The sequence below is a fragment of the Rhincodon typus genome, unplaced genomic scaffold (genome assembly GCF_021869965.1).
Source record: "Rhincodon typus isolate 14 unplaced genomic scaffold, sRhiTyp1.1 hic_rhity00002036, whole genome shotgun sequence".
NCBI lineage: Eukaryota > Metazoa > Chordata > Chondrichthyes > Orectolobiformes > Rhincodontidae > Rhincodon > Rhincodon typus.
In genome coordinates this window covers 1-25,000 of record NW_025967674.1, presented here as the reverse complement: position 1 = coordinate 25,000, position 25,000 = coordinate 1, and the positions used below count along the sequence as shown (strand labels likewise).

At 39.9% G+C, this 25,000-nt stretch overlaps 1 protein-coding gene across 1 annotated transcript; it reads right to left on the bottom strand.

The window, feature by feature from the left end:
* Positions 1–3,966: 3,966 nt before the first annotated feature.
* On the bottom strand, positions 3,967–24,742 carry LOC109935158 (transmembrane 7 superfamily member 3-like; the record flags this gene model as incomplete). The annotated part of the gene is made up of 10 exons (XM_048592920.1): positions 3,967–5,611; positions 6,536–6,698; positions 9,025–9,122; positions 10,652–10,804; positions 11,906–11,986; positions 13,520–13,612; positions 16,481–16,658; positions 19,567–19,738; positions 21,510–21,630; positions 24,573–24,742. Coding segments are annotated over 10 exons (1,405 nt in total), but the record flags the coding sequence as incomplete, so codon positions are not given.
* Between the last annotated feature and the right edge of the window lie 258 nt (positions 24,743–25,000).

Here is a 25,000-nt window from a genome sequence, read left to right as displayed (position 1 = left end):
CCAGGTTCGATCCTACCCTTGGGCAATTGTCTGTGTGGAGTTTGTACATTCTCCCGTGTCTGCGTGGGTCTCCTGCCACAGTCCAAATTTGTGCAGATTACGTGGATTGGCCATACTAAACAGCCCATAATGTGCAGGTTAAGTGCATTAGCCATGGAAATATAGGGGGATAGGGTAGGGTGTGGGTCTGGGTGGAATGCTCTTCAGAGGGCTAGCATAGACTCAATGGGCTGAAAGGCCTGCTTCCACACTGTGGGGATTCTATGCATAAACAACAAGAAAATATAATTAATTTCTTTGAACTGATTCAGAGAGGACCAAAGAAGACTGAGAACACAGCTGGGCACAAAGCAATGCAGAAGGTAGTTATTGAGGAGAGGCCTTGGAGAACCAACAGGTTCAGAGTCAACATGTGTAAAGACAAATGGAAACACGATAGTACACAGAAGCAGGAATAAACTAGCAAGTTTGCTTTTAAAAGAAGGTTTATTAATACTAGTAAACTATGCTAAGTATTAACAGGATTTCCATGTGGGTAAGGTTTATTAATAAACATTAATATATTGGTTAAGGCTCATTAGCAAGGGAAATTAATCCTCTTTTAAAAGATCTGGATCGAAGGAATTTAAAGAGAAAACAGACCCAGGTCTTAGAAGAATGTGAGAGGGAGTGAGAGGGAGCGAGTACCTAAGAGATATCACTGGAAAGCTATAACTTGATTGGTTGGTGAGAAACTGCTGTAAGGGAGTGTCCGTAATAGCAGAAAAATGGAAAAACTAAAAAAAAGGCTGCAGTTGAATATTACGAGTATAAGCAAGAAGGAAGTAAAGCTAAGGTGAAGCAAAACTAAGTAAATGTAAGTTAAGGCATAGTAGAGTAGTTCAGCAGTGTGGAATTTCCAGCCTGCAGTACATGGGAATTCTAACCATGATCTGGACAATCATGGACAGAAAATATAACCAGTTGCAGAAAGTTGAGGTCCAGTCTCAGAAAGCGAGCAACAGCTGGAAAAGTTGTGGCACATCTGTGAGACTAGAAAGAATGTGGGAAATATATTTAGGGGAGGTGGTCAGACTGCAGTTTAAGGTAATATCAAGAGAGAAAGAAAAGGTAGCTGTCAGTAAATACGTACAGACGAACAGTGCAGGAAGAGTGGTACAATCATAGAATCCCTACAGTGTGGAAACAGGCCATTTGGCCCAACAAGTCCACACAGCCCCTCCGCAGAGCATCCCACCCAGACCCATTCCCCAATCCCTGCATTTCCAATATCTAACCCACCTAACCAAAACATCCCTGGGCACTATCTGGCTGATGTGAAGTTAAAAGAAGTATTGAATCCAAGGAAGAAACTTCTAAATTTGCCTCCCCACAAAAACAGAAAGGAGAAGCTCGAGAATTGGGTGTATTATCAAATCGAGCAAAGGAGGATGAGGAATCTGAAAGGGTAAACAGAATGAAAGTAAATTAGCAAGAAATATTAGAAAAACCTGAAACATCTGGATTTGATTTGATTTGATCTATTATTGTTGCATGGACCGAGATAGTGAAAAGTATTGTTTTGTGTGCTAACCAGACAAATCATGCCTTACGTGAGTACATTAGGGTAACAGAACAGAATGAAAAATATAGTGTTACAACTACAGAGAAGGTGCAGAGAAAGATCAACTCTAATGTATGAAAGGTCAGTTCATAAGTCTGATGACAGCAGGGAAGAAGCTGTTCTTGAATCTGTTGGTATGTGTTTTCAAACTTTTGTATCTTCTGCCTGATGGAAGAGAGTATAAGCGGGGTGGGAGGAGTATTTGATGATGTTGGCGGCTTTTCTGGGGCAGTGAGAAGTGTAGATGGAGTCAACAATGGGTGCAAGCCTGGGTGGCATGGTGAACTGGGCTGCATTCACAGCAGTTACCAAACCAAACTGTGATGCAGCTGGATAGGATGTTTGTATGGTGCATCTATATTAAAAAAAAGGATGAGTTTTTGTGGATATGCTGAACTTCTGTAGCCTAAGGAAATAGAGGCATTGGTGTTCTTTCTTGACTATAGCATCAACATGGATGGACCAGGACAGGTTGTTGGTGATATTTACTCCTAGGAACTTGAAGCTCTCGATCACCTGCACCTCAGCAGCATCGACACAGACAGGGGCATGTCCTCCATTCCACTTTCTGAAGTCGCTGACCAACTTCTTCATTTGACTGACTTGGACGGAGAGATTGTTGCCTTTACACCATAACACTAAGCTCTCTGTCACTTTCCTGTACTCGGTCTCATTATTTGAGATCCAACCCACTATGGTGGGCGTCATCAACAAATTTGTAAATGGAGTTAGAAATAACTTTGGCCACACAGTCAGGAGTATATAAGGAGCATAGTAAAGGGGGTTTGTACGCAGCCTTGCAGGGGACTGGTGTTGAGGATTATCAATGGAGGTGTTGTTGCCTATTACTTGTGGGCTTACTACAGGCAGAGACAGGAGAATTGTGGAATCAGACTGAACCTTCTAATTACCATTTCAATAGACAAGGGCAGCAGATACAAGGGAACACAACGACTTGCATGCTCAACTCCAAGACACTCACCAGCCTGACTTGGAAATATATCACCATTCCTTCCAGTGTCAAAATCCTGGAAATTTCTCCCCAACAGCACTGTGGGTCTACCTATAGCATCGGGACTGCAGCAGTTCAGGAGGACAGCTCACTACCACCTGAAGGGAACCAAGGATGGGCAATAAATGTTGGTCTGCCAGCAACATCCATCAAAATTTTAAGAAGGCAGAGAAACTGAACAATAACGTATTTATCTTTACAGAGGAAGATATGAAACAAAACTCTCAGAAATACAATAGAACCAAAGGACCAATTAGTAAATAAAAAAAGTAGTATTGATAAAATTAATAGGAATGATTGGCAAATCCCTTAGACCCGATTCTCTATGGAGAGTGATGAAAGATGATCACAGACAGTGGATGCATTGCTGATCACCTTTTAAAATTTTCTAGATTCTGAAATGCTTTCTGCAGACTGGAAGGTGGTAAATATATCTCCACTATCTAAAATAAGGAAGAGAATACATGGAGAACAACAAAGTCAGTTGGCCTAATATCAGGAGACCTCCGAGACATACTGGATTCTTACAGGGTTCACCAGAATACAGGGTAGGCCATGCAGGACTGAAATGTACAGGATTCTTTAAATTTATTCACAGGCTGAGGGCATCACAGTCTAAGCCAGCATTTATTGCCATCACTAATTGCCCAGAGGGTTAGTTAAGAGTCAACCACATTGCTGTGGGTCTGGAGTCACACGTAGGCCAGACTAGGTAAGGATGGCAGTTTCATTCCCTAAAGGATATTAGTTAATGGTCAGGAAGAGTTATGAGATAGTGCAGACAACTGATGTTTAACTGGAGCAACAATCTATACCTGAACAGTACAGCAAGCTCAGGAGCTGAATGACCTAGCCCTGCTCCTATTTTCAGCATGGATAGGTTATTTGGTTGGCAGGAAGTAAGTTCAATAAATTACAAAAGCAGAGTTATACAGATTAGATACTACAAACCATTCTATTTTGTAGAGAGTAATCTACTCAATAGGATACAGTTAAACAAAGGTAGGTAAATTAACAAAAGCTAGAAGCCACAAAGTAGGTTATTATTTGGTGGGACATGGAGTGAAAACATTGCTAGGCTTGCTTTTCTGAATTGGATTATGTATTTTCTCTATTCTGCCGAGCTGCTTGAGGTGTGAATGAAAGACACGAGTCTCTAGGGTAGAGAAAAGAGAGTGAAAAGGAACAAATGAATGAAAAAAAGAAAGAGTGACTGACACTAAGAACACAGTGCATCAAAAACACCATTTTCTCCCCAGCAAGCTCTGGCCCAAGGTACAGTAACAGCAATATACATAAAATATAGGCAATTTTAAAATGGAGCAATTATGATATAAACATAAGCATTTAATACAAGTAGAAACTTTAAAATTTTATTTAAAGTGCATGTGATTTGGAAACTCAAATACTTCTCGTACTTTAGGCCAAATACAGTTCCACACAGAACATAAATAGAAACATACTTGCGGTAATGGTTAACGTTTTGAGTCAAGTGATTTTTCTGAAAATTTTTTGTTCCAAAACATTATTTGACTCAAATCAGCTATTTCCCACTTCCTAAATCTTGTCAGACCTGCTGAGGTTTCCCAAAACTTTCTTCTTTCAAAGATTCCAGTCTAGATGAGGGGTCACGGTGTTTGGCCTGACATGGTGTTGCAGGGGGAGGGGGTTGGGGGTTTCAGCTAGTTCGTTGCTTGGGCATTAAAACAAGTTTCAATTCCACCAACCTTCCCTGGGTAACTAAACAAGTTTAAGCAAGTTGGAACCCTCTGATATCTGACTGTGGTTCAGAGTTGGTGAACTTTTCTGCAGAGTCCAGACACACAACTCCAAACCATGCTGTTGTAATGACCATTGCCCCATCAGAAGTTTGTGCCATTGAAGCTAAATGTAATGTGGATTATATGTTAGATTAAACCCTTATCTTTCACTTTAGCAATGGAGTATACGTTCTGCCTAGATTGAAAGATTGGGCAGAAATGATTGGTACCTGCTTGTTCTAAGCATTGTCTGCCAGATCAGTTTAATCAATCAGACAAAAGGTTCCTTCAATAGCAACTTTGCAGACTAGCAAGATGGAAAGCATGAACAATATCCCTGGCTTTGATCCAAAGGCAATGAACCCATCAATCCCTTCATTATCATCCTAATCGTGATCCTTAACTCAGCACCAAGCAGAGACTGAACCTGTAGAGCAGAGTCAACTACTCTACTCGCTACACTTGCTCATTGATTGCAGATCCAGAAGTGAAAGTGACTTTGTAAATACCCATATGAAAGGCAAGTCATTTAATTAAAAAAATATTTTTGATAGCATTTTTGCAGGAGTTTAGAAACGTGAATCAGAAAAATTAAATTCATGTGAAACAGTATTTCACAATTGACATTTTACATTACAACTATACAAGGTATCACAAAATAGAATGAAATTGTACAGTTCAGGTGTAAAGGGCAAGAAAGTGATAGAAATACAATTAAGAGTAGCATTATCTTAAAATGTAAAATAGGTGCTACCAAATACACATAAACACATTTATTTCAAGCCTGCAGTTAGTAACAAAAAAAAAAAAAAAAAATGGTTCCCCCTTTTCTTCCAAATAAAGTGGCAGATATTCAATTCAAATGAGTTCAAAAAATTATTATATTTCAGGCTCCTCCAAAACCAATTCAATGAATATCCCAATTTAAAACCTGAAAGACCCACAGACAATGCAATTCTACATTTGGAAGATAGTTGATGTAGAACTCCATAAATGTCAACATGGCCAAACAATATAGAGATGAGTAAATTAACACGCTACAGCAAAATGCTGTCCAGAATCATATTTCAGGCGGCCTTAACAAAGGTGTTCGTTCTCCAAAGGCAGCAGGTCTCCTCCTCCTCCTCCAGTTATCATATGGACAGGGTGGAAAAGGTAATCTATTTCTTTCCAAAATCAACTGCAATGTTGTACCACTAACAAACAGCACAGCCCATAATGCGGTCAGAATGTAATCTGGGAGAAGAAAAAATTAAAACTTTAAGTTACGTTCAGTGAGGACCATAAAATTTCATTAGATCTTCCTTTCTAAATAATGTGTTTCCTTATGCACTTATGCAGTGAAAAAGTACATCCCATGTAAGCACCGCTGCCTCACAGCACCAGAGACCCGGGTTCGATTCCACCCTTGGGCGACTGTCTATGTGGAGTTTGCACGTTCTCCCCGTGGCTGGATGGGTTTCCTCCCACAGTCCAAAGAGGAGCAGATTAGGTGGATTGGCCATACTAAATTGCCATAGTGTCCAGGGATTGGGTTGGGAGGTGGTTCTGGGTGGGATGCTCTTTGGATGGGTAGTATGGAGTCGATGGGCTGAATGGTCTGCTTTCGCACTGTAAAGATTCTATTATTATCCCATTGGCATTTATATAACCACTGTGGCTGTCCCTCCTTAGTAAAGTTACATTGTAGAGAATAAAAACATTGGAATACCAATGTATAGTGTCACCGTTGAAATACCACTGACTGCATTAGGCAAAAGATTCAACACCCAACACTGGGGGATTCTTTGAGCTCTTTACAGGTCACGTTCTTTTACAACCGTTCCACACTTTTAAACCTCAATTCTCAGTCTGTAAAAATTTCTTATGTCTCACTCTGTCCAAATACCTTATGATCTGTATGTCCTTGTATGTTGTGATCTGCCTACGCTACATGCAGAACAAAACATTTCATTCTACTGGGGTACATGAGACTACCGCAAATCAAATTAAATCACCAATTATTTACTCATGAGAGTAAGTGGACTTCAACCAACAGTGATGTAATTCGGCAATCCCATGCAAAAAAAGTGGTGATAAGTTTTAATCAGAACCTCCCTAAACAAAACTATAATCAGCTTTCATCAACCTCAAGACGAAGCTTTTACTCAAAATACCTACCAGTACGCTGGAAAGGAGCATCACTCTCCACTTTTGCAAAATTTGGGTATATTGCTCTTTTAATAATATTGAGAATTATGAATGTCAAGCTGGTGTAGACATATACCCCAACCGTAATAATTACAGCATAAGATCCAACCAGTGCACAAGTGATGATGTTCAACTGTTTAAAAAAAAACACACACACAACTTTAACAGCAATGAACTTAATACTTGATTCAGCAAAATACAGCCCCACTTCACAACATTACACATGCATGTTGTAACAATGTATAAATTTGAGTGGCAGAAACTCCAACTCAGAGTTCCATCAAATCTTGTACTACGAGTTGGTGATTGCGTCAGATGAGGGTGTCACTGGCTAGGCAGCATTTATTGCCCATTCCTAATTTCCCAGAGGGCAGTTAAGAGTCAACCGCATTGCTGTAGGTGTGTAGGCCAAACCAGTTAGGGACGGCAGTTTCCTTCCCTAAAAGGACATTAGTGAAGCAAATGGGTTTTTCCCAACAATTGACAATGGATTCATGGTCATCATAGACTCTTAATTCCAGATTTGTTTTGAGGTTGTAGACATGCTCGCTGAGCTGATGTGTTTGACTGCGGACGTTTCTGGTCACCCTGCTCGGTAACGTTGTCAGTGCGCCTCTGGTGAAGCGTTGGTGTTCTGCCCCATTTGTTATTTATATACCTCAGTTTGTTGAGGTGTTTGGTACCACTTTGGGCTCTGTTTCTCTGTGGTTTGTACACAGGGTTTAATTCAGAGAAACAGAGCCCAAAGTGGTAACAAACACCTCAAGCGGAGGCATATAAATAACCAGCGGATCAGAATATCACCAACGCACCAATGAAATTACCTAGCTGGGTGACGAAACATTTGCAACCAAACCCAACAGCTCAGCGAGCATGTCTACATCTCATCCACAACCCGAGCTACAAATCTTCTTGAAAACTTCAGATTTTTAAAAAAATTGAATTCAAGTTCCACCGTCTGCCATGACAGGATTTGAACCCGAGTCCCCAGGCCATTACCAGGTTCTCTGGATTAAACAGTCTAGTGATAATACCATTAGGCCATCAACTTCCCTTTTTAAAATTGAGACCCAAAGTAACTACCTTCAAACCAACACCAAAAAAAAGTTTAAAAAAAAAGTGTTTGGATTTATACAACATCTGTAACATGCCTGATCTCCAATGACAGGGAGCATTGATGTTGTCACTAATTTGTAGTGAAGTTTAGGGGAGGTGGTGTGCCATGGCAATGTAATTGGGCCAATAAACTAGAACCCAGGATTAATGTTCTGCGAAAGGAGTTCAAATCACATGATGGTAGGTGGTGAGATTTAAATTAAATAAAGGAAAAATCTGAAATTATCTAGAATATTTTTCTTTAATGAAAATGAAAAACCTGAAATAAAAAAAGCCTGATTGTTGTCATAAACCTATCTGTTTCACTAAAGTCCTTCAGGGAAGGAATTCTGACCGTACCTGGTCTGACCTGCAAATGACCCCAGACCCACAGCAATGTAGTCGACTCTTGCTATCAGGGAGAGGCAATAAATACTGGTCTAGCCAGTGACACCCACATCCCGTGAATAAATACAATAAGTTGGAAGACTATACCGATGCAGTGGTCAGTCGATGGCTCTCGTGGAGTGGGTCACTTCACAATGCAGCCCATTCCCTCCTGCCTCCCTCCAGTTCATAAAACTTTTCACCTGAAACACGAGCTGGTAATGTTGATAGACACTCGGAACGTTAGTGAACAACAGGACCTGCCCCCATACATTTCCTCAACCAATGAGATTTGAGGATTGAGAAAGGAACAGGATGAATGGTGTATTAGAGTCACATCAGGTACAGCTTAAGAAATAGTGGCAGTGAGTGGAGTGAGTGAGTGGACTAGGAAAATCTTTAAACGTCTGTTTAAAAATGTCCTCTAACAATTTAATCTTCATGGGAATAAGGCTCTACCTGCTGAAATTGATCACAATCTGTGCAGGAAGTTCAGGTGCCATTGCAGGATCATCAATTTCTTTATTAAAGCAAACATTGCAGTATTAATTGTCCTAAATTTTTGCAGGAACTTGAATGGATATTGATCTCCCAATGCAGCACCCAGAGTCAAATTATACAATGACAAAGATAAATGCCGTTAAATGCAGTATTACTTTAGCCCAGAATTTGATTTTTAGTTGAATGTATGTTGAATAGGAGACCAGTTAACTCCTCCCTTTCGCAGTGTTTTATATAAACAACCAGACAGACAGATGGGGCATATTTTAAGATCTCAAAGATGCTAGCTCATTGAATTGAAATGGAATGAGGATATATGCATGTCAGACTGAGCAAGGTGAAAAACTAGATCAAAAAGGCATCGTTTGAAATGGTTACTCTAAATATTTTTCAAATTAAGGGCTGTTTTTTATCTCTTACAGTTGAGAAAGCTTATATGACTGAACTGGGAAAGCAAAGTAAATACAGGTACTCACTGTCCTTGGAAACAGAATCAAAACCGTAGGCACCAACAGCATCACACAGGCAAAAATAATCCAGAAGTTGATGTCGTTGCGAAATACGGTAAAATTTGCTTTTTGAAAAGAACAAATAAAAGTAATTCTCCTCAATGACAAAGTCAACATGGAAAGTAACACAAATGTTTAAAGCAAAAGCATGCGTATGGCTGACACCACATACACTTGGTCAGCAAGTAAACAGGGATGTTTTTGGTCACATTACCACACAATGCAATTGAAGAAAAAAAACACTTAAACGTAGATATAGATGTTGGCTGACCTGCAGTATCAAACAAAAAGGACAACTTCTGCAAGAAAACAACCTAATGCACAACAGCTGTAATGTTATGCCAAGGCTAACAGTGAGGCTATCTAGCACTCAGTTATTTCAGAATAAATTAGATAGCAACTCCCATAGTGTGCTCAAAGGCCTGCGATCAGACTGTGCTTAGGACAAAATACAATTAAAATGTGCATCATTTCTAAATGCGGGATCACAGAATTTCTCTTTGCAGATGCTGTTTGATTCGGTTGGACAGCTGGTTTGCAATAGAGTGATGCCAGCAGAGTGGGTTCAATTCTTTCTCAACATAGTCTCTTGCCTGAGGTATGGCAACCCTCAGGTTAAACCACTACATCAGCTTGACATGGGGTGGCATGGTGGCTCAGTGGTTAGCACTGCTGCCTCACAGTGCTAGGAATCCAGGTTCAATTCCAACCTCAGTCTGTGTGGAGTGCATGTGTTCTTCCTGTGACTGCATGGATTTCTGTCCGGTGCTCCGGTTTCTTTCAGAAGTCCAGAGATGTGCATGTTTGGTCAATTGGCCATAGTAAAATTACCCTGTAGTGCCTAAGATATACAGGCTAGGTGGATTAGCTATAGTAAGCGTAGGGTTAGGGAGGGGATGGGAGGTGGTACATCTGGGTGGGATGCTCTTTGGAGGGTCAACGCAGACTCAATGGCTTGAATGGCCTCTTTACATAGTACAATTGTATTGTCTGCCTCTTCACTACCACAAGATTGTTATACAAGTAATTGAAGGTTATTGGGGGTAGATGGGAATGTGAAACTCGAAACAAGATCAGCAGTGATCTTACTGAGTGACATGGGAACTGGGTAGTAGACTTCTATTCCCATTTTCTAAGATCATAATCATATCCCCACTAACTTTGGAGCCATATTTATTTGCTGAACAGTTACTACTACTAGGTTGGTCACGGGCATACAATTAATCTCCAAATCTATCTATAGTGAGGTGCAAATTTACCAAAATGATAGAAATGTTCAGCATATTCATAAACCAAAATACAAATTGTAGGAACAGGAAGAATCAAAATGGCAGCCAAACCACTACAGGCTCATATGACCTTTGAAACCAGCTGGACCTCCTAGCCTTAAATCCTTTTAGCCATTGCAAAATAACACAATCAAAACCTAACTGGATACAGGAGGTAGGAGGGATGGAAAGAATAAAGGAGACAGTGTACCGAGTCAAGGGTTTTGTTTCTCTAAATTGATATCACACAATTCAGAAATGGATGAAAGCTCATGCAATTATTTCCACAAAAGCAACAGGTTTATAGATTTTTACCTTTGACTTACCAAGCGGAGTAAAGAAAACAATTGCCGCTACCAGAAATCCCAGCACCGTTCCCACGAATGTTACACAGGATATGGGAACACCAAAAATGCCCCTAATCAGTGTCACTACCACACCACCTAGCAGTCCCGCTGCCACCATAATTTGGAACCGCTCTAGAAAAAGAATAGAATAGCATGTCTTAAGGAGATCAAATTATGCCAAAAACTGGCAATAACAGGAAGGCCTGAAAGCACGTGCCTTTAGGACATCAAATTTTAAATACTGTGCATCAGCAGATACTCCACTGTGCATCAATTGTAGAGAATTCTCTCATTTCAGAAATAACTGAAATTGAACTTGATTCTCTGGTTCTGATAGGATTCTCAACCTTGTTCTCTGTGAAGCTTCCAACCTAAGAGCAGCAGTGTGTATCATCTACACGATGCACTGCAGCAACCCATCAAGGCTCCCTAGGCGGCATCTTCCCAACCCTCGACCTCCACCACCCAGAAGGATAAGGACAACAGATGCATGGCAACACCAGCAAGCTCCCCTCAAAGCCACTCATCATCCTGTCGTAGAACTATGGCCCACTCGTTCAGGGTCAAAATGTGGGATTTCTCTCTCTAACGGAATCGTGGGTGCAAGTACATCAAATGATTGCAGCAGTTCAAACAGGCAGGTTACCACCATCTCAAGAAAAACAAATGCTCACTCTGTCAGCAACACTGACATCCAATACAGAATAAAAATTAAACCATTCACTAAGTTAAACATAGTAAACCCAGTGAGTGACTTTAGGTTACAGCTAGATACCTATTCTATGTGCTTCATCGTAGTTGGTGTAGCTAGTCAATGGGATAATTTAACCTTTTTGTTGCAAGGACACTGCTTCAGTGGTCAGGCCAAGCAACCACTGGACACCTTTAGGAACCTTGTGGTATGGTGGTGGTGTCCCTAACTTCATCTGCCACACCTTGTCCAATTGGCCCAGCTCATCAAGATCACGTCGAACTCTAACAAATTTATCACACTTAAAGCCTATGCTGCATTCCCTTAACCAAATCAGCTAAACATGTTTTGCAACACATTCCCAAGTGTGAAAGAGAAGTTAAGCTTTTGTTGAGAAAATCAATGTGATTGAGAACTCATCTTGAGGTTAGAAGACAAACTATGTAGCAATACTTCCAGCCTTTCCATATTAAGTGCAGAGTTGAATAAATTGGAAACTCAAAAGAATATTCGAAGAGCTGAATTTTCTATTCCATACTTACTGATGAAGTCAAGTGCAGAGAATCGCGTTGCCAACACAAAGCTTATGAATCCAAAGACCAAAAATCCAAAGAAAAGAAATTCTATAAAAAGGAGGAGTGGGGGGAAAAAAAAGTAAATTAGTCTGGCTTAGAAATCAGCACTCACCTACCCATTAAGGATACCCATAATATCATAACACTAATCGAAAGTGGTGAAAAGTGCAACAGCAACAAAACTAGGTCATGTGGAAACTAAATATTTTTTATTAGCTGACCCCATTTAATGGGGAAACAAGAAAAGGAAGACAGAAGTAGTAGTGATGGAAATATAATGACGCCCATCACAGAATCATAGAGTCATAACACATGGAAACAGACCCTTCATCCAGCAGACTAGCCTTTAGTTAGAATCATAGAATCCCTACAGAGTGAAAATTGGCCATTCAGCCCATTGACCATCCGAAGAGCATCCGACCCAGACCCAACCCCCCAACCTATCCCTGCATTTTCCATGTCTAATTCACCTAATCTCCACGTCCTTGGACAATATGGGCAATTTAGCATGGCCAATCCACTTAACCTACATATCTTTGGACTATGGGCGGAAACCGGAGCACCCAGAGGAAACCCATGCAGACACGGGGAGAAAGCACAAATTCCACACAAGCAGACATTAGAGGGTGGAACTGAATTTGGGACCCTGATCCTATGAGGCAGCAGTGCTAACCACTGAGCCACCAGTGCTGACCACTGAGCCACCATACAGCTCTGTTGTGTAATGTAAACCTGTAATTTTCCGACCACTTATTATTCCATTCTCCTCTGAAAAACATGGAACCTCCAGACAGCACTTTTCTTTCTTAATCCCCAAAGTCTCAGCATTTGGACTTTATTCTCTGCCAGAATTGAACAGATTTTTTTTTAATTCAATATAGAACTGGAGCATCACTTAAAAACAATTGTTTAAGCTTTCAGTCTTGTCCTCCTCAGAACAATTTGCATGAAATATCACTTGCCAACCAATCAGTACATCTCTCATCCAGTTGATTCAGAAATAGCAGGAACTGCAGATGCTGGAGAATCTGAGATAACAAGGTGTAGAGCTGGATGAACACAGCAGGCCAAGCAGCATCAGAGGAGCAGGAAGGCAGAAGGATCTAGGCCTGAAACGTCAGCCTTCCTACTCCTCTGATGCTGCTTGGCCTGCTGTGTTCATCCAGCTCTACACCTTGTTATCTCAGTTGAAAGTTGACTTTCCTTTTACATTTGTAGTTAATGTGAATTGTGTTGATGAGTGCAAGATGCACAGCTTTGACAAAATGTGATTATTTTTCAATGCTCATGCAAACTGATGCATATCCTTATACCAAATGGCCTGCAACAGTTCAGGAAGACAGTTCACCATCACTTTAAGGGCAATTAAAGATTGGCAATAAATGCCAGTGAAGTACACATCCCCTGAATGATTTTGTTCAAAACAATGTAAACGCTGTTTCAGCAAGATAGTGCCAATCCACAACTAAAATTATCATGAGGAAGAAAGGAAGACTCCAGAAAGAAGGCAGATAAACTTAATTATACACAAATATTACAATACAACATCCATATGGAAAGAGTAATCTTTTTAGAAATTACCTGCTTCAAAGATTCTATGTCCAATCAAACAGAGTATTAAGCCATAGGCTCCTAGTACTGTGCATAGAGCCTGTACATAGATGAAATTTCTATCTGCAAATTTAAAAAAAAGAAAGATACCTCATTTGGGGTTGAACCTGTTAGTTCGTGATTAATTGAAAGTTTTCAGTGATGTCATTCATATGAAAAATAAAAAATAATAAATAATAACATTAATATGAATAGGCCTGGTTTGACAGTCAAATAGCAAACGGACGTCCTGCTTAACTCCAGCGAGAAACAAAAACATGTTTTTATTAACAATTCATATTTTATAATATTCCTCTCACACAATGAGGCATCTCAAAATCATTATCACTCCTTGGTTTTTGTGTGGACAGCTATAATAATTCATTGGGGCTGAGAAGTCGTTATATTTTCATAGGTAAAAATATTAGCTTGCAGAACAATGTGCTAAGTATTACAAGGCATGGACTATTGCTTTAAAAAAAGCACACCTTGGTAAAGCTCAGCAGTTAACTGTCAAATCTCATTTAACTGGTGCATTCCCCATGGCAAAACCTCTATAGCCAGAGTCCTCTTGCCAATCAACCAGGACCCTCTTCTCAGTTTTAAAATGTTGCTCCCCTTTGCATTTGTATGCTCACAAGGTCTGGATGAGTGCAAGATAAAAGGCTTCGCCAAAACGTGTCCTTGTCTACCTATATTCACGTTCGTACTGTCAGCTGATTACAAACAATTTTCATACAGCCAATAAGATGATGAAACCGCATTACCGGCTTTGAGAATGGATAGCATTGGCACTGTTAGTAATTCAGTTAGAGAAGCAAGTGGCAAAAGGGGAAGAATGAAGTTAAAAACTATGAGACAGGTATGCACGCCCTGAGTTGGCTTGTGGGCAGAGCGATCAGAAATTCAAAGTGATAGTTGAAATGTGTCACAAGTATACCAAAAATAAAGAGAGACAGCCAGCAACAACTGGATAGAATTGTGGCCTTCCCTTCTCAGGAAGCTAGTAGTATGAATCAAGGAAGTACAGTAACTATTCACCAGTACAAGGGAACTTATGAAACTGTGCATGCTTATGTTGTGATGGTTAAGACTGACCCGACTGCAGTGTGCACTATAATGAATGGATTTCTAGGACAGGTCGGAAAACAAAGCTGTTTTTTTGGTTGGTAATCTGGGATAAAACTATCAACAACTAATTCACAGAAAACATTTCTGCAAACTAAAGTGGTTGTAAAATTGTGGAATATCCTGGAAAATCAAAGGTACAATTTATTGAATATTTAAACTGGGTTAAGATATTGAGAAAAATGTAGACAGCTGGACATATAGATTTGTCATGACAAACAAAATCAACCCAGCCATGCGCCTTGCTCTGTTTAAATATCATACAAACTTTGCACTGGTAAACAATTATGCAACGATCGATTGTTACACATTACTAAGCACTTAATACTCCGGATTTTCCATCAGCGAAAAATTATAACCACATGGGAGACGAAATGCAAAAACTACACAGGTCTGCCAACTTCTGGCAGAACTTCTAATTTTTCTGCTTGTGGAAGTGGCCAATTTTCTACTATTGTACTTCTGGAAACTGTTGAAGATTAAATTATTAACAAAAAAAACGTCAGGCGTACTAGAAACCTCCATCTGGACTTGGATGTAAAAGTACAAAAGCTGACCAAGAGAGTTCATCCTTTGTTATAATTTAACAGAATCTTAGCCTGCATGTTAGAGAGCTGTAATTTCATTATAAAAGGCAGCCATTTAGTAAAAGCGCAGAATGTGTAATCCCACCTGATTTGAATCAAAAGAAAAAATAAATTTTGAATGAATTAATTTGCAATGCACTTACACGGGCATCACAAACAGCATTTTGCTATAGCAACCTAAATATACCTTTACTATATTTGATCAGTGTCAAACGAGCTATATTTTATACCTAGACATAAAAATTATTAGTTAAATGTGTCAGGTTTCCAGTTTCAATCCAGGTTGCATCACAAATAAAATGTGAAAGCAAATAATTGCTCCGAAAATTATTACTTGCTGCAATTTTTAAAATATTACCTTTTCATAGAATCCCTATAGTGTGGAAACAGGCTATTTAGCCCAACAAATCCACACTGACCCTCTAAAGAGCATCCCACCTAGACCCAACCCTCCTACCCTATCCCTGTAACCCTGTATTTCCCATGACTGACGCACCTAATCTACACATCCCTACACGATGGACAATTTAGCACAGCCAATCCACCTAACTTGCACAACTTTGGACTGTGGGAGGAAACCTGAGCACCTGGAGGAAACCCACACAGACACAGGGAGAATGTGCAAACTCCACACAGACAGTCGCCCAAGGGTAGAATTGAACCCGGGTCCCCAGCACTGAGAGGCAGCAGTGCTAACCACTGAGCCACCGTGCCTCCGTTTATACTTGGTTCCTCGGAGGTGGCTAATTGTTTATCAGCTTCAACTAAACTGATCTAAACCCAACTAATTTACCCTGAGATTTTGAACTTCAAACAAAAATTATAAAACTGAAATTCACATAACTCTAAGAATTGTACTTAAGATTATGGGTGATGTAGGGGTAGAGAGGAATGTGGATTAATCAGCCACAATCTTAAATGATTGGTACAACAGGCTCGAGGTCCTGAGCAGTGAGCTCCCACCTCATACGTTGAAATAATATCCAAGTAAAGTTGCTTTTAGTATTTTCAAAGTTACACAACAGCTGAATCCTGTAAATGTCAAAAGTAAAATGGTTCTTCCATCCCTCTTAGTCTCAATGTCATGCATCTACTTGGTGAGCAGACATAGTTCTAGCTAGCCACTAATTCAAACTCTCCCACTGATTCTGCTTTGTGTCCTCGTACAGTTCAGAAACATACTTTACAAAATGGTCATATATGCAAAGGTTTACTTGCAACTATGATTTTTCTTTACCTGAATTCTCACAGAGATCTCCTGCAGAGGACAAAGTGCAGGCATATGTAGACACAGGGATATAAGATGCGGAGGTTTTCCAAACAGGGTCCCGGACAATGACATTGTATATCACTCCAGTGCCAATATACGAGTTTCCATAGATTATTGTCTGCTCAAACGAATTTAATGTGGTGATCTGCAGTTATAAAAGAGAAAGTGCATTGGGACTTCAAGTATATCAATTAACTAAATTAACATACAAAGAGATCATTCTTCACCTCAACTCAAAAATAGAGGCTAGGTTTTTATTTTTTAAATTCAATTTAGAATGAGGGGGTGCTGCTAACAGCAGCAGGTGCCAAGTATAAGCTGCAGTGGTTAAAGTAGGTTGTGTTTAACCAGGTTCATTTCATCCTACAAAACAAATACCAGGTGGTGAGAGAGTCATTGCAAGGATGAAAAAGCATCTACTGGCCCTCCATCCAATTTTCAATATGTTTCCATTCATTTTTCTCAATTAAAATTCAACTTCTTGCCCAGTCGGGCAAATAAGAAATTAGTCACCTAATTCTTAGCCATCTCACTCAAAAAAAATTCTCTGTTCGTTGTTCTGTAATTCTTACTATCCAGATAATTATCTGGCTTCTTTAAAGATTCAATTGAAACCCAACTACACATAGGCCAATCCCAAGTGCCAGTTGCGCCCCCCCAAAAAAAAACACTTTTCCATAATCTCCATTATTGTTTCTTTTGCCAATTGACATTAATTCGAGACCTCTAGCTCTTGATCTTCCAACCTTTAGAGTAGTCTAGTGGTATTTTCCTAGTGTATTAATCCCAGAGACCCAGGTAACGCTCAGGAGACCTGGGTTCAAACCCTGGCATAACAGCTGGTGGAATTTAATTCCAGATTTTTTTTAAAAATTGAATTCAAGAGTCTAATGATGACCATGAAGCCATTGTCGATTGTTGGAAAACCCCAAAAGGTTCATTAATGGCTTTGAGGGAAGGAAACTACCATTCTTGCTTGGTCTGGACCATGAGTGACTCCAGACCCACACCAATGCTGTTGACTCTTAACTGCCCAATAGCAGTTAGGGATGGGCAATAAATGTTGTTCTAGTCAGCAATACCCACATCCCATTAATGAATATTTTAAAAATGGGAACATTTTGAGACCTCATCTACTCTGTTCACTGGTCTCATAATTTGGAATATCTATTAAATCTCCTCTAAAGCTTCCCACCTTCAAGGATAGCAGTCCTGGCTTTTTCAATCTACCATGTGCCTGAAGTCCCTCATCCCTGGAACTATGCACTTTAATTACTTCTGCTCTCTAAAGCCTTCACATCCTTTCTCAAGTGGGATGCTGGAACTGGACACCATACTTCAGTTGAGGAAACTCTTAGACAAAGTATAACTTTATTATTGTAAGGTACAGGATCCTACATGGATTATAACTGTTTTATTCAATCCTCCTGGCCGCTTTTAATGATTTGGGCCTTTGCTCCTGCACATTTTCAAAACAGTCCCCTAGTTATATTGTCTCTTCTCGTTCTTCCTATAGAAAGAAATCGCTTCACACATGTCTCTATCAAAATTTCATTTGCCATTTATCCACCCATTCCCCCAATCCCTAAGTTTATCACTGTCCAAAATGCCCCCAAAGCTTGATGTCTGCAAATTTTGACATGACTTGCATTTGGGTGTACAAGCAATGAAGAAGTAATATCAAGAAAAACAGAGATCCAGTTGCAGGCTCCTAGGGAACTCCTTCACAAATATGCTGTAAAATCACCATTGATCACTCCCTCCTATCACCCAGCCAAATTTGTATCCATCCTACTGTTATCTCTTTAATGCCACAAGCTCTAACTTTGCTGACAAGCCTTGGCACTTGATCAAAATGCTTTACATCACATCAATTGCATTACCTCTTCCTCCTCAAAAACCTTAAATTAGACACCATTTGTCCTCAAATAAAAAAAGTAAGCTTTCCTCAACTAATGTACACTTTCCTGAGCGACTACCCTGAATTACAATATAGCTTTCCCAGGTTAAAATGGATTGGCCTGCCCAATCAGGCAAACAAAGAGCTGCCATAACACTTTTGAAGTTGGACAGGCAAGTTACCCTTGGTGTTGCGGCCATTATTTAATCGCATTTTTTTAATATTCGTTCACATGGCATGAACACCACTGACCAGGCCAGTATTTATTGTCCATTTCTAATTGCCCAGAGAGCAGTTGAGACTCAACTACATTGCTGTGGTCTGGAGTACACATAGGCCCGATCAGGTAAGGATGGCAGATTTTCTTCCCCAAAGGACATCAGTGAACCAGATGATTTTTTCCAATAATTTCATGGTCATCACTGGACTCGTAATCCCAGATTTTTATTGAATTCAAATTCCACCATCAACCATAGCAGGATTTGAACCTGGGTCTCCAGACATTATCTGGTTTAATAGTCTAACAGTAATACCACTAGGCCATCGCCTCCCTCAGAAATTGGCAAATACATGAAAAATAGAGCTGCTAGTGGGAGCTTGCAGTTCACAATTTTGTGTCTCATACATTACAACAGTGATTACATGTTAAAATTACTTTGGGATGACACAAGGTCACGAAAACAGCCATACAAATACGTGCTGTTTTAAAAAAGTTACCAATATTCAATCAATAAACAAGGAAATCCACTCTAAGTACAAATAAATTCTACATTTTGCTCATTTCTGGCAGATGTGTGGCACAGTTTTGCCTGCCTATACCCGGTCAGGAAAATAGCAGTTTTAATTACTGAAAGCAAATACCTTGAATTCATATAGCACCCTTCACATCACCTAAATGAGCAAAGCGCTTTTAGTCAAATATTAATCCAGAAGTGCATGCGCTTGATTTGTCAGCAGCTAATATGTATACAACGAGATTCCACAAAAGTGGCTAGTTAATATAAATATTTGATCAAAATTAATCTACTATAAAAGGGAAATATAAATGAATATCTTTCAGGTTGAAAGTGACAAATACCTTATGTATCATGAGAGGTTTTCAAAAGCTTCAAACCTGAAGATTCATACCATCCTGCCTACAATGAATATTTACCTTTATTCCATTCTGTTCTATCTTTTGAACAGATGACATCTTTCTCATTCCTTCTGATAAACTTTCCATGCTGAGGTCATTCTCGGGTAGAAAATACTGACAAATATCGTAGGTCAGTCTCCATCGTGTCGAAACATCTGTCTTCACATCACAAGCAGGAGGTAGCGACTGCCTACAAGATTAAAGCAAATACATATGAACATCAAGTTAGCAGTATAAATTATCCATTCAAACAAATTCCTTGAATACTTCAGCCTTTCTTCAAAAAAGAAAAAGGACAATACTTAAAGCTCACTTTTCTTCTCCTGCTGCTCAGAAAACACTGGACCTCCATTTGTCCTGCTTTTCATTACAAGTTTATAATCTAATATAATCATTGGTTTCATCAGACATCATTTCCTTGAGTGAGTAGCCAATGTATCAATAAAAGTAAAATACTACAGATGTTGGAAATTTGAAAAGAAGGGAATGTTGCAAGTAAAATCATTGTGCAGAACAGGCCTTTTGGCCCATTGAGTCTGCATTGACAAAAACTACCCTGAACCTACACTCGTCCCACTTTCCAGCTCTTGGACTGTAGCTTTGAATGTTATGACATGTCAAGCGCTCATCCAAATACGTTTTAAAGGTTAGGTGGTTTCTTGTCTCAACTACCCTCCCAGGCAGTGCATTCCAGATCCCCACCACCATCTGGGTGAAAACATTCCTCAAATCCTCTCTAAATCTCCTACCTTTCACCTTAAAATTATATCTACGTGTTATTGACCCATCAACTAAGGGGAACAGCTATTTTCTAGCCACCCTTTCCGTACCCCCTCAATCTTATACACCTCTATCAGGTGCCTCATCCAATGACCAACCCTCCCTCTCATCCCCACCTCCTTGACCTGTCTGTGTTCTCTCCCACCTATCCGTTCCTCCCACCTCACTGACCAATCCCCACCATTGCCTACCTGCACTCACCTATCACCATCCCACCTACCTTCCCCAGCCCCACCCCTCCTCTCTCTATATATTTCAGAGCTCTCTTCCTCCTCCCCCACTTCTGAAGAAGGATCCCGACCCGAAACGTCAGCTTTCCTACTCCTCTGATGCTGCCTGGCCTGCTGTGTTCCCCCAGCTCCACACTGTGTTATCCCTCTCAGCCTTGCCTGCTCTAAAGAAAACAACTCAAGCTCATCCAGCCTCTCTTCATTGCATAACAGATCTGGTAGCATCTATGGAGAGGAAACCGAGTTAACATTTCAAGTCGAGTATTACTCTTCCCCAGCACAGCTGAAACATCTTCAGAACATTGAACAACTGGAACAGTTCTCTAGATTAGGTAATTCAAGCCAGACTGGCTTAAAAAAAATAACAATACATAGATCAAATCTCTAATACTGAAAAGGACAGGGGGAATGGTTACATGGGAACACCATCACCTCCAATTTATACACCTTTGTTTTGTCATTATTAGGTTAAGATCCAGGCACTGAGAGACTATCTTCCGAACACAGGCTAAAACACTTCAAGATAGTGATGCATCACGTTCTCTTCAATGGTAACGATGGATAGATGATAAATGCTGGCCTTCGTAGTGTTGCCTATATGTGTGCATGCTTTTTTTATATCAAGGAAAATGCAACAGTTGCACCAAAGTCCACGTGATAAAAAAACTTCTTTCCAAAAAGCCTAGAGCATGGGAATAATTTTAAATCGTGCAACTCAAAAAAATGCACTTTAGGAATCACATTTTAAACAGTTTTAAAGCATCTAAATAAGTTACAGAAGTTTGTAGCTAAGAATAGATGGCAATTTTAATTCATTTCAACTTGCAAAATAAATAGATAACCAGTCATATTAAAATGAAACAAAAGCAAAAACCTCTCCCAGCCAAGTCAGAGAACGCAAAAGTCAGACCACTTCCAGCTGTCAAAAAGTAATGCTAGCTGCTGACTTACCTCGGTGCACCCAAGTTAGCTGGTGCAAACATAACAGAAGTTTCATAACTGTTGTACACCAAGTGCAAATTTGGGTCATTTTCCAGGATAAATTCAGTGTTGCAGGCACCCGGTACAGGATCTGAGGGAAAGAGGGGAAAGATGATGAGCCAGCACCTTTAGTTTAGGAAGAGAATATTTGGTAAACATTGTTTTGAATTTATAATGCTCAAACACTGGGGATGAAATTCAACTAGGGCTGGGATGTAAAACAGTCAATAGCACATTTGCCAACTGTTATACACCCCATAGAAATTTGTTTTCTAGTCAAGAATATATTAAGAGCTAATATACTGTCTATATTGTGTTTCGATGTTGAATTGTACCCCAAAATATTTTCAAAGTGTGTTCAGTTTACGAGTAACCCAGACTCCTATTTTATCTCTCTATGTACATATCAGCACTTCCATCTGAAATTGTAATGTATAAAGGCTTTTTGATGTGCCAAAAAGATTCATACTCATTTACAAGATGCTCAGGTCAAAAAGAAAGCTGAATTTTAAGGCGCGATAAAATGTGGCAAAACATCCCAGTGTACAAGGGGGATTGGAGTAAGTGACTGAACGTACCCTTCAAGATGTCAGTTTAAGGAACCTTTTAAAGGTGGTCTTGATGTAGTATTGCAAAAGGATTAAGAGCAGACAAAATAACTGAAGGCTCACGTGCGAACAGTGAAGTGGAAAAAGTGTATAACATTCAGCAATCTGAAAGGTACAGATTTGGATGTGATGCAGGAAAGGTAGAATGAAGAAAGATCAATAAAAGAACATGAAAAGGATGGAGAGTAATTCTGAGATTCCTACGTTGATGCTTGCTATTGAAAGGTAAGACAGACATTACGGTTCATCTTCACGAAAAATCAGTTGAATACTAATAAAAAAAAAAACAGTGAATATTAGGTTTTCACCGAGAGAATCTCAGAACCAGGATTCATACAATTAACTAACGTGCAGCAAAAGACCATCCATAAAAGTTATCACAGATGGAATGCAAAAGGAAAAAAATAAAAGAGCAATAAAAATTTTACATTCAAGTCCATTAAAATGCATTTAAAACATACACTTTGCAAGTTGGGAGGTAAATAAAAAAAGTCAACTTTTGATGGCCATACATTAAGCCAGAATGATTACCATTGCTGCGACCAGCTTTCTATTCCAGGTGAATTGATTAATTTTAATATATCCAGTTTGGATTTGAACCTATTTTCCCCACATAAGCCTAAGCCTGGATTATGCCACTTTCCCAACAGTGCCACACTAGTATACACAGTGCCTTTACATTTCCCAAAGTATTATGAGGTGTTTCACTGTAACATGACAAAAATGGCCACCAAACCCACAGTTATATTTAAAATATACAGAACAGCTGACTCAAAGCTTGATCAAAGACATTGATTTTAAAGAGCATTTTAAAACGAGAGATCGGAAGCATCATGGAAATGTTTAGGAGTGGAATTCAGAGTTTAGAGTTTAGGAGCTGAAAGCAAGTCCTCTCAGGGAAAGGAAGGAAACTGGGGTGTACAAACTATGCAGAATGGGAAGAGTGCCAAGACCTGGGAGATGTGATAGAGATAGGAGATTGCAGGGCCACACGGATACGTGATTAAAACTTTTAAGTTCAGGCAACACGGAGTCAATGTAGGTAGCGAGTGTGGGGTGAACATGACTTGGTGCAAGTGAAGATATAGACAGCCAATCTGAATTGATACATCAAAATTGTGGAGGTTGAAAGTCAGCCAGGAACGTAATGGAATAATTTGGATTTCGGGTAACAAAGCGAGGATTGTTTTTTCTTCTTTATTCATTCACGGGATGAGGGCATCACTGGCTAGACAACATTTATTGCCCATCCCTAATTGCCCAGAGGGCAGTTCAGAGTCAACCACATTGCTGTGGGTCTGGAGTCACATGTAGGCCAGTCCAGGTAAGGATGGCAGTTTCCTTTCCTAAAAGGGCATTAGTGAACCAGATGGGTTTTTCCAACATCTGCCATGGTGGGATTTGAACCTTGGTCCCGAATGTGATCTGGATCTCTGGATTAACAGCCCAGTGATAATACCACTAGGCCATCACCTCCCCTATCAGGCTATCAGCAGTAGGCTAGTCAAGGCAGACATAGAGGCAGGTCAAAGGACAGACGTGGAAGTAAATGGGCTTGGTAACGATGATTACATGGGGTCCTAAGCTTAGGTCAGGGTCAAATAGTGATGGAGATATTGCAAACATTCTAGTTCCATCCCAATAGCCAAAACAATTAAGCCTAGGGGCAGATATGGGCACCAGCTCATGGAAGGCCTTACTTCAATGAGTCAGCCATATATAAAAGCAGTACATGAGAAATCCCCACTTCTCTAGGCAGGCTGTTAAAGTGATAAAACTTGTTATAGCAGGGCCATGCTTTGCTAAGTGACTTATATCTGCTATCTGGCCAATGTTCCCTTTAATACTTAGTTGCTATGTTTGTATGATTTTTTTTTGTTCAAAGGATAGCACAGTCCCTTTGAATAGATTTTGCACAGCCCTGTGTTCACATTCCCAGAATAAGGTCTGTGTGGTACCAGCCCAGGACATAGGGAGAATATTGTCTGAGAGCCCACTTAAACATTGTCAAGCACTAAATAGCCACTCTGCTACAGCTTGCCAGGTCAGACAGGGGAGGAAATGAAATGGCTTCTACCACAAACCAACTGGAAACTTAAAGCTTGAGGCAACCGTGTGCAAGGTCTCAAACCGGTCTTCAGCTAGCCAAACCACCACCGGCCCAATCTTTGAATGCTTGCTACCAATTCTGCAAACTTGAATAAGGCATTATGAATGGTATTTCTCCCCTTAAATTTCTTACTTTATATGTTGCCCAGTTTCAAATTTGTGCAATTGCACGTTTAGAAAATGCTGCTGTAAGCAGTTTTACACGTGAGGGCACTGTTTTTATTGTTACACAGGAGACACCCACAATGATAAATTCGACAGTCTTGGTCTACAGTTTACTATGTTGAAGGCAAGACAGCTCTACCAGCTCATTTACCGAGAGCACTGTAGGACAGAGCAAACAGTACTGCTGTCACTGGCTCTTCTCCAGCTCGAATGTAGAATGTTGCTGGGCTTAACATCAGCACAACGCCAGCACTAGAACTCGTGTACGATGCATCTGCAGGAAAGTACTGAGACAAAGGAAACAGGAAATGAGTCAACTCCCTTAAAGTGCATCACTGACATAGAAATTGCATGTCTGCCTTAACTGCTATTAAAAGTTACAGAGAAACAGGATTTGCAGCTAAATTAAATACCATTACTTAAATTTAAAATAGTCTTACATTTGGATAACAATCAAAGAAAGACCACCATGATAAAAATTATAATGAAAGCAAGATAATGTGGATGCTGGAAATCTGAAACAAAAAACATTGCTAGAGAAACTCAGGAGGTCTGACAGTGTCTGTAGAGAGAAATCAA